This window comes from Salvelinus fontinalis, chromosome 5 (assembly GCF_029448725.1).
Source record: "Salvelinus fontinalis isolate EN_2023a chromosome 5, ASM2944872v1, whole genome shotgun sequence".
Classification (NCBI taxonomy): domain Eukaryota; kingdom Metazoa; phylum Chordata; class Actinopteri; order Salmoniformes; family Salmonidae; genus Salvelinus; species Salvelinus fontinalis.
Genome location: NC_074669.1, coordinates 11,872,351 through 11,890,884, shown reverse-complemented (window position 1 = coordinate 11,890,884; position 18,534 = coordinate 11,872,351). Strand labels below are relative to the sequence as shown.

The following is an 18,534-nucleotide window of genomic DNA, read 5'->3' as shown; positions in this document are numbered from 1 at the left end:
TGTTTGATACTGAATTCCAACGAAATTGCACTTGAGCAGTAGCTTCGAGAGGTCATGACTACATTGATGTCAGTTGAAATGTCTTTAACTCAAAGCCCACAAATTCTATGGTGCTTTACAGTACTTCTCATTGCAGCACTTTATTTTATGGTAAAGAAATGACCAAGTAGATAATTAAATGGTAATTACACTGTAATAACACATTTGTTACACTACTTGTACCAGAATAATAATTGGAAGTATCGTTCAACTCCGTAAATCTTATAAGTTGTTAAAGGGTCGAACAAATAAATGACATCATAGTAATGATCATTTATTTAGGTAGAGAATTTTGGCAGTGACGACACACAGAAACTGAGTTCATGAGAGAAAATTCACAAGTGTTGCATGAGAATCAACACAGGGAGAATCGACCACAGTACATCTTGCCCAGCATTTAGTACTGAATGACCAATAACAGACCAGTACACTGCTCAGTGAGATGGCCAGAATGTCAGTATTAGAGAATGAGCGTTATAGTAATAACCAGTGTGATGGAGAGAATAGGTATGAAACATTGGAGTGTATATGGTAGGGACCACAGTAGGGACCGGTTTCACTGTGTGGGTTAGACAGGTGGGGTGGAGGTGTTAATGCTGGTTAGGCAGTGTGTGGGAGCCGGTATCTGTGGGATTCCGTTAAAAGGGGGGTGAGTGTCGGTGTGTAGAGGCCTAGGCACAGGAGGAACTGAATTAGTGTCAGTGTGGGCTCGTGTGAAAATCTAATTCATATCGTTTGTGACAAACTATTGGGGGGGAGTGTTTGGGTGAGGCTCGGTGCACAGGGAGCTGGCTGTTCAGAATGTTGTAGATAGAATGCCTATTCTGAATGACAGTCTGTTCTGCACAGTACATTTCTAACTGAACATCCTGTAAAATGCTCAGCACACTTTACAGTTTATGCAAATGGAGTACAACGCAATACGTGAATGTCGTATTTGTCAAGTTTCTTTTTTGCCTGCTACGCAGATTTTCACTGCTCAAAGTTTGAAATGAAACGTACTATTCCTTACCCCACGGTGTGAGGCACTCGTGTAGATAATGAGGCTGTATCACGCCAAACTCACTTGGTTAAAATGAAACCAGAAACATAGTTCCTCTTTCGGCACAAAGTTGTTTCTCTTCACAAAATTACTATCAACTTATAAATTGCAAAAAAACATTTAACAAGCAGTGCTGGTATAAATCCTTGAAAACAAAAGTGATGAATGTACAAACGCCGTTTATAAACTTTCAAACCGCAACATTTTCTCAAAGCCACGTTGACAGGATGAACAGAATCAGAATTAACATACAATTTAAAAACATTGTCCTCAATCACCCTCTACAAGTTTGATTGACATACACTGGTGTACAAAACATTAGGAACACTTTCCTAATATTGAGTTGCACCCCATTTTGCCCTCAGACCAGCCTCCATTTGTTGGGGTCATGGACTCTATAAGGTGTTGAAAGCGTACCACAGGGATGTTTTTGACACACTCAAACCAGAGCACCTGGCACCTACTACCATAGCCCATTCAAAAGGCACTTAAATCTTTTTGTCTTGCCCATTCACCCTCGGAGTGGCAAACGCATAATCCATCTCTCAATTATTGCAAGGCTTAAATATCCTTCTTTAACCTGTCTTCTCCCCTTCATCGACACTGATTGAAGTGGATTGAACAGGTGACATCAATAAGGGATCATAGCCTTCACCTGGTCAGTGTCATGGAAAGAGGTGTTCCTAATGATTTGTACATTGTGTGTGACATGGTTTTCTGCCCTTTAAAAAAAACGAATCAATAAGAAACTAAATGATACTCCATTTTGTTCTGAGGTGAAAAGAGTAAGATTAGGTCACTCATTCCATCTACTTCCTACCTCCTGAAGTCACCCAAACAAACAAATGCATTTCTATTAGGACTGCTAATCAATGCGTCAGGCAGCGCAATCCGGGCCTCACAGAGACCCATCCTATTTGTGTCATTACACCCTACAGGTGATAGGACAGCTAGACAATATTAAAAAGGAAATAACTTGTTAAAACCAAGTAGTAAGCTATCACACAGCTCACAATGAGAGGTGCAGCCCCGCGTGGTACACAGTGCACACTGGTACACAGCAGACAGGAAGGCCACAGTCTGCTACTGGTGTGGGGGAGGGGGGCACAGAGGTGGGGGTCCGATTGGGGACAAGGGAATAGGTAGTTCTGAGTCTACCTCATTGACTTGAACTCATTCCCCATGTTTGGTCCTTCTCAGTCTCCCAGCATCTCTGGGGGTGGGGGGTGAGCACTGTTGGGGCGCCGGAGGCACAGAGACTCCTCAGCTGGACTGGCTGCCCCGCACATACAGCAGGATGTCAAAGTTAGCTGAGGTGTCATGGCATAACACAGGCTTACTAGGATGATGCAGGAGGCCTGGGTGTTTTAGGCGAGGGAAATGGCCAACAGGAAGACCAAGATACAGTACATGCAGGGCAGGCCAGGCTGTTTCACTCAATGGGGAACTGGCTGCTGAGGAGTCAACTCCCTGGAACAGTCTGGTGACAAAAGGGAAATGGTCATGTAAAAAAGTTAACGTCTATATGGGTCAGATACATCTAATATAAAAATACTGATAACTGATTCCTGTTAAAACATGTCAAAGACCAAGTTTACAAATCTGATTGAATTCCTGACTACAATACAATGTCTATTTCAGGGTAGATTTATTTTAAATAAATGTTAATTACAGTATACTTCATAGGGGGAGATCAGTGTCAGTCAGGTCAATCGAGCAGACACTAAGATCATGAATGACTAACTAATTAGTAGGTTAAGAACAGGTTGTAAATTACTAGCCTGTCACCTATTCTCAAAGTTGAAGAGCTCACCTTGCAGGGAACAAAATGACAGTGTGAAAGACTGAACGCTGATAACACGCTGTGCTGGTGAGACAAACAGTGGTGAAGGACTATAAAAACTGCCCAAAAATACTAATGAAACGCATGCTCTAGATGCAAACAGTGGTTAGTCACAACACATACAGGAGAAGTCTACAACCGTCAGTCAGGGGAGCCTCTATTGGGTGCACACGCTTGGAAAAAAATTATGTATGGGTCTAATTGTAAAGACATGTCATTTATCAGTAAAAATGTATTACATTTTAATGTGGCATGAACACAAACAATAATGACATGGTCATCTGATTTGCTAGGTTTTCAGCCAATTGGTGACCAATTACTATGCGAATATTCTAAAATCTGCATAAAACAATACGCGCATTTTCCCATCAGAGATGTTTCCATCAAATGTACTTGTTGCAGATAAAATGTTCATGATGACACAGGGCACACATTTTTATTTTGCAGTTAAATTCCCATGTACCGAATAAAAAAGTTAAATGGATGGTTTTGGCAGACATTTTATTTGCTTTATATAGCGAATGTGCCCACTCGGATCTTCGCACGTCCACTCTAGTCAACAGCTCGCAGATACAGTGCGGGTATAGCCTACATGAGATTATTATGGCAGCCAAGCATCGATCATCATGTCACCAGAATAAAACCCTTGATATTTACTGGAAAGGGGTATCAAGCCTTTCCAATAAAGCATTACCACGCTGTGAAGTTCATCATAACTCATTTAATCTATAGCCTAATAAACGGCATGCTTTACCGAGTGGGATGACCACACCATAGCGTAACTCCAAGTTCACTTCAATGTGATAGTTATTATATAAATATTTGCACATAACGGAATTTCCACCATACATTCTCATATACACTGCTCAAAAAAATGAAGGGAACACTTAAACAACACAATGTAACTCCAAGTCAATCACACTTCTGATAAATCAAACTGTCCACTTAAGAAGCAACACTGATTGACAATAAATTTCACATGCTGTTGTGCAAATGGAATAGACAAAAGGTGGAAATTATAGGCAATTAGCAAGACACCCCCAATAAAGGAGTGATTCTGCAGGTGGTGACCACAGACCACTTCTCAGTTACTATGCTTCCTGGCTGATGGCACTACCTGAGCCCCTTGTGTGGGTTGTAGACTCCGTCTCATGCTACCACTAGAGTGAGAGCACCGCCAGCATTCAAAAGTGACCAAAACATCAGCCAGGAAGCATAGGAACTGAGAAGTGGTCTGTGGTCACCACCTGCAGAATCACTCCTTTTTTGGGGGTGTCTTACTAATTGCCTATAATTTCCACCTTTTGTCTATTCCATTTGCACAACAGCATGTGCAATTTATTGTCAATCAGTGTTGCTTCCTAAGTGGACAGTTTGATTTCATAGAAGTGTGATTGACTTGGAGTTACACTGCTCAAAAAAATAAAGGGAACACTTAAACAACACAATGTATTTAATTTTACCGACAAGATCCACCTTGTCTAGAGTGTTTTGTTTTGTCAAAATTGGAAAGTTTGCCAACAAATTAGGTGTTTCCATCAGGCCTGTCGTGACATTACTCACATGAAAAGGTTGGATGGAAACCTGGTTATTGTAAAGATTTCACTTTAATCGACTACCTGCAGCTGTGCACATTCATCTCCTCAAAAATAATTCCAGCATCCATTTGATGAATGGAAATCTGTTACAAACACCATAATGACATTCATCGATTGTTATTAGGCCTACTACTAGTGGATGCCAAGTTTTCCCCAAAAATGTGAAAAAAAATTAATTACATGAACTGTTTCATAAATTTCCTGCAATTCACAAGTGGCTGAATCTCAGAGCGAGCAAACCAGCATATCAGTCTGTGTAGCCCATATATCCAGTGCTGTCTCGCCAGAAATACTATGACAGTCGCCGTTTCGCTCGCAAGGATGCTTTCTCCAGTGAGATTGATGCGTTATGCTCTTGTCTTGGTCTAATTATAAATATTTAGAGAAACCCCCCTCCCCAGTTTGCCTTTAGAGGAGCTCATGTCCTATTCAGGGGAATAGGACATCCCTGTGGCTCCCCCGTAATTCGCACTCCTTGTATCTAGCATGGTCAGGTCTGTCAGGAAGGTGCCCAAGTAAGGTATTGTCCCCTGCAGTGCACCCTGGGAAAAGAAAAAGCATAGGATAAACCATACCAATACGTCTGCAGCCACTGCCAAGCTTATCTCACTTTGACTTCCCTCATTAAAACGTAAACAAACAGGGCCTTGAACACAAACTGCCAGTGGCTTGTAGCTTGCGCCATCTCTCACCATTTCCATTTTCCTCTGGAATCGTTTGAGAGTGTGTTTCTGGTGCTCCTTAGCACAGCCTAACTGATTGGCAAACTTAGAGGTGCCCTCCTGTAGTGGAAAAAGTAGATCGCAGTAGTGATTTGATATTTACACAATCAATTAAATCAATCAACCACTACACCAACAGCCAACCCCTCTCATATAATGTTATTAACAGAGCAGTCTCTCACCCCTCATTAGCAGCTCTCGGCTGGTCAGGTAGTTGTGATGCGAGAAGATGTCTGATAGCTCCTCAAACGTAGACATGCTGTCTCTGGGGGAATTACATAGAGAAAAGGTTAGAACTAATTGGGAAAGCATAGGAACTCCTCCACATGAGTTGTGACTAATCAGTTCATATGCATTCAGGTTGTGAAAGAAAGACTCACTTGGGCACCCAGGACCAGGCCCTCTTCAGTCTGTAGAGTGGGTTGGACTGCAGAGCAGACACAATGGCACGCAGCGATGAGAAGTTCTTAAGCATGCGACACTCCTCAGCGATGTCTATCCAGCGCTTGATGACCCGTGCCCTGAGGTGTGGGCGGATCTGTTGTCGGTGCAGTATGGTTCTGACCACACATGCTGCCACAGCGTTGAACTGGGTGATGGTGGCACGGATGGTGGGAGCACTGTGCTTGTTCTGTTTCTTATCCCTCTGGGACCAGATGGAGCCCAGGCAGTGGTGAGGAATCACCTTCTTGAACAACAACTGGAAACAGACAAACTAATTAAGCCGTGTTCACATTGGCTTAATTTCATAGGTGGTTTGAAGTCCGGTAGAAATCTGATTCCTTTTCCATGTGACTTGTCTGAACAGTCAAATGTTATACATTTGCCCTCAAGTTGATTTTAGACTTATTTGGCATATCTTGTTGCTTGCTAACTACTCTAATAGTTTGACAAGAACATGTGGTAGCTAACTAGCCTGTTAATTGTTTACAAACAAATGAATGTGCTAGAACGCTAAACAGCTACCTAGCTAGCTAGCTGATTGCTGTGTCTAGCCAAAAATAATTTGTTTTGAAAGTTGAATCAACTTATTCTGAGGTTTTAAAAGTGTTCTTACACTATCATTTTGAACATTCAAAGCAACTGGGAAGATTCCATGTCAGGCATTGTTGTCACCTTAGCTTTCTACATAACCTCTGAGTAATAGGACGCACGAGCACCACCAATCAGCCTACACCACTGGGCACACCCGTCATTACTATGACAACTAGCGTAGCCATGTCAGGAAATGGCTGCTGTCTAAAAAACAAAAAACAAATCCGATTTGGTCACTTGTAATTTACTGTTTGGACAGTACGTAGTCCAAAACGGATTTGAAAAACAAAACTGATTTTAGCATTAAGACCTGCAGTGTGAATAAGGCTTTAGATTATTAGGTTGTGTTCATACAGGCAGCCCAATTCTGATCTTTCGTTCACTAATTGGTCTTTTGACAAATCACATTAGATTTTCACATCAGATCTTTTCAGAGCTGATCTGGTCAAAAGACCAAACAGTGAAAATAAATATGAGAATTGGGCTTCCTGTCTAAACACAGGTCTAGTATTAAAACACTTAAACGTATATTTATCATGCATTGTTCATATCCCAGCTGGGAATCCATACTCCCACCCAGACCCCCTCCCTCAGCCTCTCTCTTACCACATCCATATAGGTCAGTTGCTCTGCCACCAAATCTGTATCAAATGACATGAAGTCTTCCTGGACCTCAATCTCCACATCCTCATCCTCACACAGGCCGAAGGAGCGTATGTTGTCAAAACCGCTGGAGAAACCTACCAGGAGTAATGATCAGATTAATGATGGAAAACCAAACATGGAGATAAAGGTATTTTTAGAGAGAAAGAAAGATACAAAGATAAAAACTAAAGAATTAAGGATAGAGTACTAATTAACGAGATATCTTACTGTTCACCCACCCTCTGAGTCTACATCCAGACTGGCCTCAGCCTTCAGCTGCTCCAGTAGACTCTGGGCTCTACGCATGGGCTCCGATCCAGGCAGGGCCCTCTGTAGGTAGGCCAACACCCTGTGGAGGCAGGGGTAGGATGGAGGCTCCTGGAAGTCCTCTCGATACTGGCCCATCCAGGCTCTCAAGATGGAGGCCAGGGCACTAAGGGGGATGAGGGGCAGCAAGAGTCAGGAAGGGCTGCTGGGAGTAAGCTGCTGCTGACAGAGGGCAAAGCAGACAGGAAAGCTACACAGTAACAACTCAACTTCGCTTGAATCAATATGGAAATCAAGCGAAGACAGACCAAGTAAAGCAGGAGACGTTGAGAAATCTTACATTCGAACAACTCCTTTGGTTTCAGAGGGTCTACATCGCTCAGTCTGTCCTTCACTACCCTCTGGAATTCCATACCTGAGAGAAAAAAAAGAAAAAAAAATTCAGCACCACTGTCTACCATCAGTCTAAAAGCAGTGAGACCAGTAAGTCTCCTCAGCCTCTCCATATAGAGCAGTAGTGTTCTTCAACCATGGTTCTGGAGAGCCACAGTCTGTACACGCTTTGTCGCAGTTCAACACTTACGTGACTTCATCAAAATCATGTTGATTAGATGATTATTGAACCAGGTGTTATAGCACTATGACTGGGACAAAAGCCTGAACACACTAGGTCCCACCAGGATCAGCTGTTGTCAGCTCCTGCTATACACTCTAGCCACCATGGGCCCCCAGCCCAGAACCAGACGTACTTGTCTAGCAGCAACTGCAGCACGGTGTGCGTGCTGGCGAAGGTGCGGTATGTGGACAGGAAGATGCTGGTGTAGGCGAGGTCATTGCCCCAGAACCCCGTCAGCAGGGTCTCTACCAGCCGCTCCAGAGTTCCAGCACGGATCTTCCAGGTTTCTAGCTGGCTCACCGTGTGGCCGGGTGGTAGCCGGTCCCCCACTGCCTGTGACGAGACAAGATGAAAAGAACCAGGGATATTAGAACAATGAGAATGGGGAAAGAGGTTGAGACAAAGGCACCCTATATTTAAATTCTTAGGCAGATGTGTCAGAGTATTGTGTCTGCTGGGAGAAAAGGGAGAGGGCGAGAGAGAAAAGGGAGAGGGCGAGAGAGAAAAGGGAGAGGGCGAGAGAAACCTTTGTGCTGCTAGCGCGCTACAATAGGAAACTACAACAGGTGACCTTGCTGAGGCGCAGGCTGGCACGCTGCTGGGCACAGGGGAGTGTGGAGACATAGCGACTCCTCAGCTGGACAGGCCACCCCGCCGTGCCTCGCACACGCAGCAGGAAGTCAAAGTTGGCTGAGGTGTTCATGGCGTAAAACACATTGGCGTTGTCAGGAATCACCAGTTCTAGAAAACAAAGGATTTTTTAATGACAAATATTATCACAAGTCAGTAATTACAAATGAGAGTATAAAAGACAGTGTGTGATATTTGAGTGACAGGGAGAATATTTGTACCTCTTTCGTCAGAGATGACCTGCACCAGCTCGTATCCCTCCCCAGGCTCACTCTCCAGGTTGTGTTTGGCCACAGCTCTAGAGATCACTGCTGGAGTCTTATCCTGACTCATCAACTGGGGAGGGAACAACACCATGTACCAATCAAAAACCACTTTAAAAGGGTTCCATACATTTATTCAAAATGTCTTGGCCATACTAATCTCCTGCTGAGCCGTACCATGATGCTCTTGTAGAGGTTGCCATTTCCCTGCTCCAGGCTGACTCTGATGATGCAGGCGTCCTGAGCCTGGGTGTTGTAGGCAGGGGGCAGGGGAGAGGAGGGGGACATGGGTGTCAGGGAGCGCAACCATCTTGTGCGCGACTGCCTGGTGACAGAGGGAAAATGTTCAGGTTTAAAAAAAGGAGGGTCAGATAAATCTAATGTAAAACACACTGATATAACTGATTCCTGTTAATACATATTGGGCTCTATTTGAACAAATCTAAAGCAATGGTAAATATTAGTGCTGGCGGTAGAGTTATAGGTTCAGGGTGTCTACGAAATATTTTTGCTATTTTCACAACCCGAATAATGACAAAAAAGGACTGGGTTTTGATGAATAAACAAGATAAGGGTGTGTCAAAGCTTGGCCCCTCACTGGCCTATCAATGTGCTCCATGGTTAAATATGTGCTTGCTTCAAGTTGTGCATTTCCAGTCTCCTATGTATTGAGTTGTTAGTCCATTAAATAGTTTGCCCCATATTTGCTAAATATGTTGAAAATGTTTGCCCTCCACATTGTTCTAATTGCATTGCTAAACATAGGCTATAGCATTCACACTGATATAGGGGCTAGGCCTACTGTAAATTGTAGTCTGGACATGGAAACAGTCAATAAGCAAGATGACATTCCCTAGGCTATTGATAAGACCTAAAAATAGTATATTTTCAAACAAAACTGCCTATTTATAATAGACTGTCTAAATACAGTTACAGGCACTAAAACTGCTCCCTGTGGATGTATAATGCAGACAAGGCAACTTAAGACTATGAAGGGTTTTACACATCCAAAATTTTCACAGGATCTGGATACCCACCGAGCACATTTGGTTCCTTGGAAGTGAACATGTCGCCTGAGAACTTAATTTTTAGGTTGCAGGGAGGTCCTGAAAACATTTTACTATGGTTCCCTGAAAGTTTTATTAACATTCTGAGAATGGCAATTGTAGGTTGAAGTTTTTCAATTATTTCAATAACACTGCTAAGCTTATTTTGGGTTTACTTTTTTGAACTCCAAGCACAGACAGGACACACAAAGCCATTTCCTTTTGCATGCAAACATTTTCTTTGTGACAGCTTAAATGAGATTCAAAAGTATTCTTATTTTCTTCATCCATGAGATTAGTCCACTGCGCCATCGGGATGGAGCTAGCATGCCATGTTTTTTTACGCATACAAAGCTGTTCATTTTAGTCTATTCAAAACAAGGGCTGGAACCGGTTCAGGGAACAAAACCAAAAAAGGAAATTTGAGGAACAGAACCGTTATTTGAAAAGCATGGGAACCGGTTAATGAAACGTTATTCTACGTTCGGGGATCTTTTTCCAGTCCCACAGAAAATCGCAACAAAATGCCTTTGCAAAGCCCTCACTGTCAGTCAAACCTTTTCCAGCGTCTGCCTGCCAGCTGGAAATCTTTGCCAGTAGTATGCATGCTACCTGCCCCTCCCTTTTGAAGCATACGTTACTGTAGTCTACTGACGACATTACAAGCATGATTTAGAAATTAGGGAGAGATGTTTAAAAGAATGGATGTTAGGATGAAACAGTCGGAGGTCACCAAGCGCAACATAGCTTCAGCGTGTAAATCAGCTAGAAAGATGTGTCGGCATCGAGTAATTGTCTCTGGCCCCCTCCCAGTTAGGGGGAGTGATGAGCTCTACCAGAGTCTCACAACTCAATCGCTGGTTGAAAACTGTTTTCTGCCCCTCCCAAAAGATAGAATTTGTAAATAATTGGCCCTCTTTCTGGGACTCACCCACAAACAGGACCAAGCCTGGCCTGTTGAGGAGTGACGGACTCCATCCTAGCTGGAGGGGTGCGCTCATCTTATCTACCAACATAGACAGGCCTCTAACTCATCTAGCTCCACAATGAAATAGGGTGCAGGCCAGGCAGCAGGCTGTTAGCCAGCCTGCCAGCTTAGTGGAGTCTGCCACTAGCACAGTCAGTGTAGTCAGCTCAGCTATCCCCATTGAGACGTGTCTGTGCCTCGACCTAGGTTGGGCAAAACTGAACATAGCGGTGTTCGCCTTAGCAATCTCACTAGAATAAAGACCTCCTCCATTCCTGCCATTATTGAAAGAGATCGTGATACCTCACATCTCAAAATAGGGCTACTTAATGTTAGATTCCTCACTTCAAAGGCAGTTATAGTCAATTAACTAATCACTGATCATAATCTTGATGTGATTGGCCTGACTGAAACATGGCTTAAGCCTGATGAATTTACTGTGTTAAATGAGGCCTCACCTCCTGGTTACACTAGTGACCATATCCCCCGTGCATCCCGCAAAGGCGGAGGTGTTGCTAACATTTACGATAGCAGATTTAAATTAAAAAATTAAAAAGACGTTTTCGTCTTTTGAGCTTCTAGTCATGAAATCCATGCAGCCTACCCAATCACTTTTTATAGCTACTGTTTACAGGCCTCCTGGGCCATATACAGCGTTCCTCACAGAGTTCCCTGAATTCCTATCAGACCTTGTAGTCATAGCAGATAATATTCACATTTTTGGTGACTTTAATATTCACATGGAAAAGTCCACAGACCCACTCCAAAAGGCTTTCGGAGCCATCATCGACTCATTGGGTTTTGTCCAACATGTCTATGGACCTACTCACTGCCACAGTCATACTCTGGACCTAGTTTTGTCCCATGGAATAAATGTTGTGGATCTTAATGTTTTTCCTCATAATCCTGGACTATCGGACCACCATTTTATTATGTTTGCAATCGCAACAAACAATCTGCTCAGACCCCAACCAAGGAGCATCGAAAGTCGTGCTATAAATTCTCAGACAACCCAAAGATTCCTTGATGCCCTTCCAGACTCCTTCTGCCTACCCAAGGACGTCAGAGGACAAAAATCAGTTAACCATCTAACTGAGGACCTCAATTAAACCTTGTGCAATACCCTAGATGCAGTTGCACCACTAAAAACCAAAAAACATTTGTCATAAGAAACTAGCTCCCACAGAAAATTACAGAAAATTCCCGAGCGCTGAAGCAAGCTTCCAGAAAATTGGAACGGAAATGGCGCCACACCAAACTGGAAGTCTTCCGACTAGCTTGGAAAGACAGTACCGTGCAGTATTGAAGAGCCCTCACTGCTGCTCGATCATCCTATTTTTCCAACTTAATTGAGTAAAATAAGAACAAGCCAAAATGTATTTTTGATACTGTCGCAAAGATGACTAGAAAGCAGCATTCCCCAAGAGAGGATGGCTTTCACTTCAGCAGTAATAAATTCATGAACTTCTTTGAGGAGAAGATCATGATCATTAGAAAGCAAATTACGGACTCCTCTTTAAAGCTGCGTATTCCTCGAAAGCTCAGTTGTCCTGAGTCTGCACAACTCTGTCAGGACCTAGGAAGACACTCAAGTGTTTTAGTACTATATCTCTAGACAATGATGAAAATAATCATGGCCTCTAAACCTTCAAGCTGCATACTGGACCCTATTCCAACTAAACTACTGAAAGAGCTGCTTCCTGTGCTTGGCCCTCCTATGTTGAACATAATAAACGGCTCTCTATCCACCGGATGTGTACCAAACTCACTAAAACTGGCAGTAATAAAGCCTCTTGAAAAAGCCAAACCTTGACCCAGAAAATATTTTAAAAAACTAATCGGCCTATACCGAATCTTCCATTCCTCTCTAAAAATTTTGAAAAAGCTGTTGCGCAGCAACTCACTTCCTTCCTGAAAACAAACAATGTATACGAAATGCTTCGGTCTGGTTTTAGACCCCATCATAGCAATGAGACTGCACTTGTGAAGGTGGTAAATGACCTTTTAATGGCGTCAGACCGAGGCTCTGCATCTGTCCTCGTGCTCCTAGACCTTAGTGCTGCTTTTGATACCATCGATCAACACATTCTTTTGGAGAGATTGGAAACCCAAATTGGTCTACACGGACAAGTTCTGGCCTGGTTTAGATCTTATCTGTCGGAAAGATGTCAATTTGTCTCTGAATGGTTTGTCCTCTGACAAATCAACTGTAAATTTCAGTGTTCCTCAAGGTTCCGTTTTAGGACCACTATTGTTTTCACTAATATATATATATATATATTTACCTCTTGGAGATGTCATTCAAAAACATAATGTTAACTTCCACTGCTATGCAGATGACACACAGCTGTACATTTCAATGAAACATGATGAAGCCCCAAAATTGCCCTCGCTAGAAGCCTTTGTTTCAGACATAAGGAAGTGGGTGGCTGCAAACTTTCTACTTTTAAACTCGGACAAAACAGAGATGCTTGTTCTAGGTCCCAAGAAACAAAGAGATCTTCTGTTGAATCTGACAATTAATCTTGATGGTTGTACAGACTTCTCAAATAAAACTGAAGGACCTCGGCGTTACTCTGGACACTGATCTCTCTTTTGACGAACATATCAAGACTGTTTCAAGGACAGCTTTTTTCCATCTACGTAACGTTGCAAAAATCTGAAACTTTGTCCAAAATTGACGCAGAAAAATGAATCCATGCTTTTGTTACTTCTAGGTTAGACTACTGCAATGCTCTACTTTCCGGCTACTCGGATAAAGCACTAAATAAACTTCAGTTAGTGCTAAATAGGGCTGCTAGAATCCTGACTAGAACCAAAGAAATGTATCATATTACTCCAGTGCTAGCCTCCCTACACTGGCTTCCTGTTAAGGCAAGGGCTGATTTCAAGGTTTTACTGCTAACCTACAAAGCATTACATGGGCTTGCTCCTACCCATCTTTCCGATTTGGTCCTGCCGTACATACCTACACGTACGCTACGGTCACAAGACGCATGCCTCCTAATTGTCACTAGAATTTCTAAGCAAACAGCTGAGGCAGGGCTTTCTCCTATAGAGCTCCATTTTTATGGAATGGTCTGCCTACCCATGTGAGAGATGCAGACTCGGTCTCAACCTTTAAGTCTTTACTGAAGACTCATCTCTTCCGTAGGTCATATGATTGAGTGTAGTCTGGCCCAGGAGTGTGAAGGTGAATGGAAAGGCTCTGGAGCAACGAACCGCTCTTGCTGTCTCTGCCTGGCCGGTTCCCCTCTCTCCACTGGGATTCTCTGCCTCTAACCCTATTACAGGGTCTGAGTCACTGGCTTACTGGTTCTCTTCCATGTCGTCCCTAGGAGGGGTGCGTCACTTGAGTGGGTTGAGTCGCTGACGTGGTCTTCCTGTCTGGGTTGGCGGCGCCCCCGCGCCCCCCCCCCCCCCCCCCCCCAAGGGCCGTGGCGGAGATCTTTGTGGGCCATACTCAGTCTCGTCTCAGGATGGTAAGTTGGTGGTTGAAGATATCCCTCTAGTGGTGTGGGGGCTGTGCTTTGGCAAAGTGGGTGGGGTTATATCCTGCCTGTTTTGCCCTGTCTGGGGGTATCATCAAATGGGGCCACAGTGTCTCCTGACCCCTCCTGTCTCAGCCTCCAGTATTTATGCTGCAGTAGTTTGTGTCGGGGGGCTAGGGTCAGTCTTATATCTGGAGTATTTCTCCTGTCTTATCCGGTGTCCTGTGTGAATTTAAATATGTCCTCTCTAATTCTCTCTTTCTCTCTCGGAGGACCTGAGCCCTAGGACTATGCCTCAGGACTACCTGGCATGATAACTCCTTGCTGTCCCCAGTCCACCTGGCTGTGCTGCTGCTCCAGTTTCAACTGTTCTGCCTGTGGCTATGGAACCCTGACCTGTTCACCGGACGTGATACCTGTCCCAGACCTGCTGTTTTCAACTCTCTAGAGACAGCAGGAGCGGTAGAGATACTCTCAATGATCGGCTATGAAAAGCCAACTGACATTTACTCCTGAGGTGCTGACTTGTTGCACCCTCGACAACTACTGTGATTATTATTTGACCATGCTGGTCATTTATGAACATCTTGGCCATGTTCTGTTATAATCTCCAGCCGGCACCGCCAGAAGAGGACTGGCCACCCCTCATAGCCTGGTTCCTCTCTAGGTTTCTTCCTAGGTTTTGGCCTTTCTAAGGAGTTTTTCCTAGCCACCGTGCTTCTACACCTGCATTGCTTGCTGTTTGGGGTTTTAGGCTGGGTTTCTGTACATTACTTCGATATATCAGCTGATGTAAGAAGGGCTATATAAATAAATTTGATAAACTTTATCAATGCTAGTTAAAGGATGCAGTTTCCCATTGAATTAACTACAAAAAAGGTAAGATGTGTTTTAAATTCTAGTGCAGCTCTGCAAACAAGGTTGTTAGCTAGCTAGCTCTGGTCCAACTTTAAACAAACTCTGAAGTTCAAAGACGTCTCAAAGTTCCTCCAATGATATAATTCTGTGGGCCGAATTCAGATAATGCATGTCATAAAAAGATGCCCAGCGGCAAGCCTCCTCCATCCGCTCTTGCAAAATTTCAGTTGCATCTCGCGCCCTACACTGACTGGCAGCACAGTTTGTGTGTTTGTATTTCAATATGATTAAACCATGCAGTTACGGTAAAATACAATTTGCTCTTAACTTCCCTATACAGATTAGAAGAAAAAAAATCTGCCATAGCAAGCTGCTCTATCCGCACTGATTGGTGAAGTAATTCAATGTCAAACTAAATGAAAAAAAAATATTTACATTTCAGAGGTTAAAAAAGGAACGTTAGTCTTTTTTTGAAAAAATTTCTGTTTAGAAAGAAAAGATTGGAAAACAATTTTGGTTCCAACCATATTCAAACAGACTCCATTTCAAAGGAAACAAGCACTCAGTAAGATCAGGTGTGGCCAATTAGTGGGCGCAGCCAATATGCCTGAAGACACTTAAGAGTTTTGTTGATGCTGAGAATGGAATGCGTTTATTTTACTCCCTTTTTTCTCCCCACATTTGTGATATCCAATTGCGATCTTGTCTCATCGCTGCAACTCCCCTCTACTGAGAATGTTCCAAAGCAAGCAACAATCATGCACCATTTCCAGAAGCTTGTGGGAAGGTGGTACGCAAAATAATCATAAACAACCACTCACCAAGCTCTAAGAAACATCTGGTTCTCAGAACATTATGTGCTACCTGGGTATAGCTCCAATATAAAGAGAGAACGGGGGAACGTCCACTCACCATTATACTGCTTTCAAATGTAATGTTTTGTAAACATAATGGAACCATCTTACAGTTCATATTTGCCCTTTTCCAGATATAGTAGATGAAATTGCATTGCATTCGAGCCATAAACCCGTGTCAACAATATTTCTAAATAAGATCGGGTCAGAGGCACGATATCATAAAATCGCTTCGCTCGTTCCATGGCACTGTGCACACGTACTGTAGGCCTAAATGCCTTTACGCGTACCATTCGCACATCTATCTATACAATATACTAGGCTTCTGTCAATTGTATCGTTGCCCATGTGCAAAGCAGATTTTAAAAAAATCTGATGTTGAAATGGCATTACAGGAAGATTGAAGAGATTGGAATTGCGTGTCTTTGGTAATCGGGGTGCTCTTTGAAAATGGGGATGGATAGTCTACTTAAACAAGCGAAATGCAGGTATGTGAATAATGAAAAGGCATGAGGGCAAAAACCTCCAACATATTTCAAAGCACTATGTAGACCATTCAAAACCCATTTATTCATAGGCTACTTTTGACTAAATGTCCAAGTTAAATTCTGCTAAACTAGCCTTGATTGGGGGCAGGGTATGCTTGTTTTTTATGCAATTAAAACAAAAAAACTAAAATGGGGGATACTAAATACGAGATTCACCGGCATAAAATTCACATCTCTCCTTCCATGGGCACCGTGCGTAATGGTTTGGATAGGCTACACTTCCACTCTCAAAATCAATGCCATTATCAACTGCGTTACCGTCAACCTGATTTTTGTGAGTCTTAAAACGTCCCATTAGCGCTGCATGAAATTGTCACTTTGGGGTTGTTTTTAGGACACAACTTAAATATTGCCACCCCTCCCAACTCAGCACAAGTGAGCTGATTTTAGACAGATAAATTGACAGACATGCCATTAGAGCTGGAAAATGCCAGTGCGCCAGTTAACATCACAAAATTGCAAACTAACAAGAGTTTGACACTTAAGCCTCCTCAGCGTCAGACGGAAATAGAGACCAATAAGGCTAACGTTCCAAATCTGATTGTAGTCAACGGAATTCGATAATGTCTATTATTTCAGGTTAGATTTATTTTAAATCTCAAAGTTACGTACAGTACACATCATGTTAAGTCCTCCAGTGTGTACTTACTGGCTAAGTCTCTTGACAATGCCCTTGCAAAGTTTGCATAAAGTCGTACTTCTGTCTCCCACTCCTTCAATGTCACAAGACATGGCATGGCTGCAGAAGGCAAACAGAGAATAATCATGATATCACTACTACCAGTCCACTTATCCTGAGTAGGAGTAAAACAATCAGAAAGAGATGGAGCAGAGAGGATAGAGGGAGCAAGAGCTGATGTAGATATACAGTGTGAATGATTACTGACGCTTGTACCTCTCCTCCTCTCTGTGTTGAGGCTGGCCCTTGAACCAGCGCAGGAAGGCATCATCAGCACTAAGACAGTAGCTGTTACACGCAGACTGCAGCAGCTTGATCCGAGCTATCACCTCAAATTCCTGAATAAGAGAGTCAGAGAGAGATCAAGGTCACAGTCAATTTATTTAACTAGGCATGTCAGTTAAGAACAAATTCTTAACATAAAATGCTGACTAACAATGACTTTTCCCACTTTACCTAATTAGTGGTTTAGAACGGGTTAAAAATGACACTCACCCTTCGCATCTTCTCAAAGTTGATTAGCCCCCCCTGCAGAGGACACAAAGATGAGTGTGAAAGACTGAACAATGATACCACGCTGTGCTGGCTAGACAAACAGTGGTGGTAGACTAAAGACTGTCAAACAAATTCCTCAAATACTCATGCTCTATATGCAAACAGCGGCCACAACACACAGGAGAAGTCTACATCCAAGCAGAATGAGTGAGTAGGATGATAGTAAGGCTCACCTCTACTAGGTCTGACCGGGCAGTATCTAACATGGTCAGGTCTGTCAGGAAGGTGCCCAGGTAAGGTATCGTCCCCTGCATGGCACCCTGGGAGGAGAGACAGAGCAATGGTTCAAAATCATACCGATACATCAGCAGGCACAGCCAAGCTTATCTCACTTTGACTCCCCTCCTGAAACAGAAACAAACTGGGCCTCAAACTGACAGTGGCTTGTAGCTTGCTCCATCTCTCACCATTTCCTTCTGCAGCTGGAGTCGTTTGTGAGTGTGTTTCTGGTGCTCCTTAGCACAGCCTTCCAGATTGGCAAACTTAGAGGTGCCCTGTAGGGGAAAAAGTAGATTGTGTAACTATCAAATCACTACTACATTCAATCACTACACCAAAATCCAAACCCTCTCATATGATGGTATTAACAGAGCAGAGTCTCACCCTCATCAGGTCGTCAGGTAGAGTTAGAGTTTGTGATGTAAGATGTCTGATAGCTCCCCAAATGTAGACATGCTGTCTCTGGGGAATTACATAGAGAAAGGTTAGAACTAATTGGGAAAGCATAGGAACTCCTCCACATGAGTTGTGACTAATCAGTTCATATGCACCCAGGTTGTGAAAGAAAGACTCACTTGGGCACCCAGGACCAGGGCCTCTTCAGTCTGTAGAGTGGG

The 18,534-nt window shown here is 43.2% G+C and overlaps 1 protein-coding gene across 4 annotated transcripts; it reads right to left on the bottom strand.

Annotated features, from left to right (window-relative positions):
• Positions 1-297: 297 nt before the first annotated feature.
• LOC129855112 (ral guanine nucleotide dissociation stimulator-like 1) lies at positions 298-18,379 on the bottom strand. 4 transcript variants are annotated; one of them, XR_008759422.1, is made up of 17 exons: positions 18,302-18,379; positions 18,106-18,192; positions 17,872-17,958; positions 17,639-17,671; positions 17,360-17,481; positions 17,114-17,203; positions 8,878-9,025; positions 8,659-8,773; positions 8,379-8,548; positions 7,941-8,140; positions 7,532-7,606; positions 7,164-7,357; positions 6,886-7,019; positions 5,625-5,944; positions 5,427-5,509; positions 5,215-5,304; positions 298-5,064 (listed from the first exon to the last, which is right to left on the bottom strand). XR_008759422.1 is itself a non-coding variant. In XM_055922451.1 (16 exons), the coding sequence occupies exons 1-16, from the start codon at positions 18,305-18,307 to the stop codon at positions 5,291-5,293; spliced, it is 1,878 nt and encodes a 625-aa protein (XP_055778426.1). In that variant the 5' UTR covers positions 18,308-18,379; the 3' UTR covers positions 298-5,290. The 4 variants fall into 4 exon arrangements, 1 of the variants encoding a protein (XP_055778426.1); XR_008759423.1 differs by having other exon boundaries at positions 298-2,561; XR_008759424.1 differs by lacking the exon at positions 17,114-17,203.
• Positions 18,380-18,534: the final 155 nt, after the last annotated feature.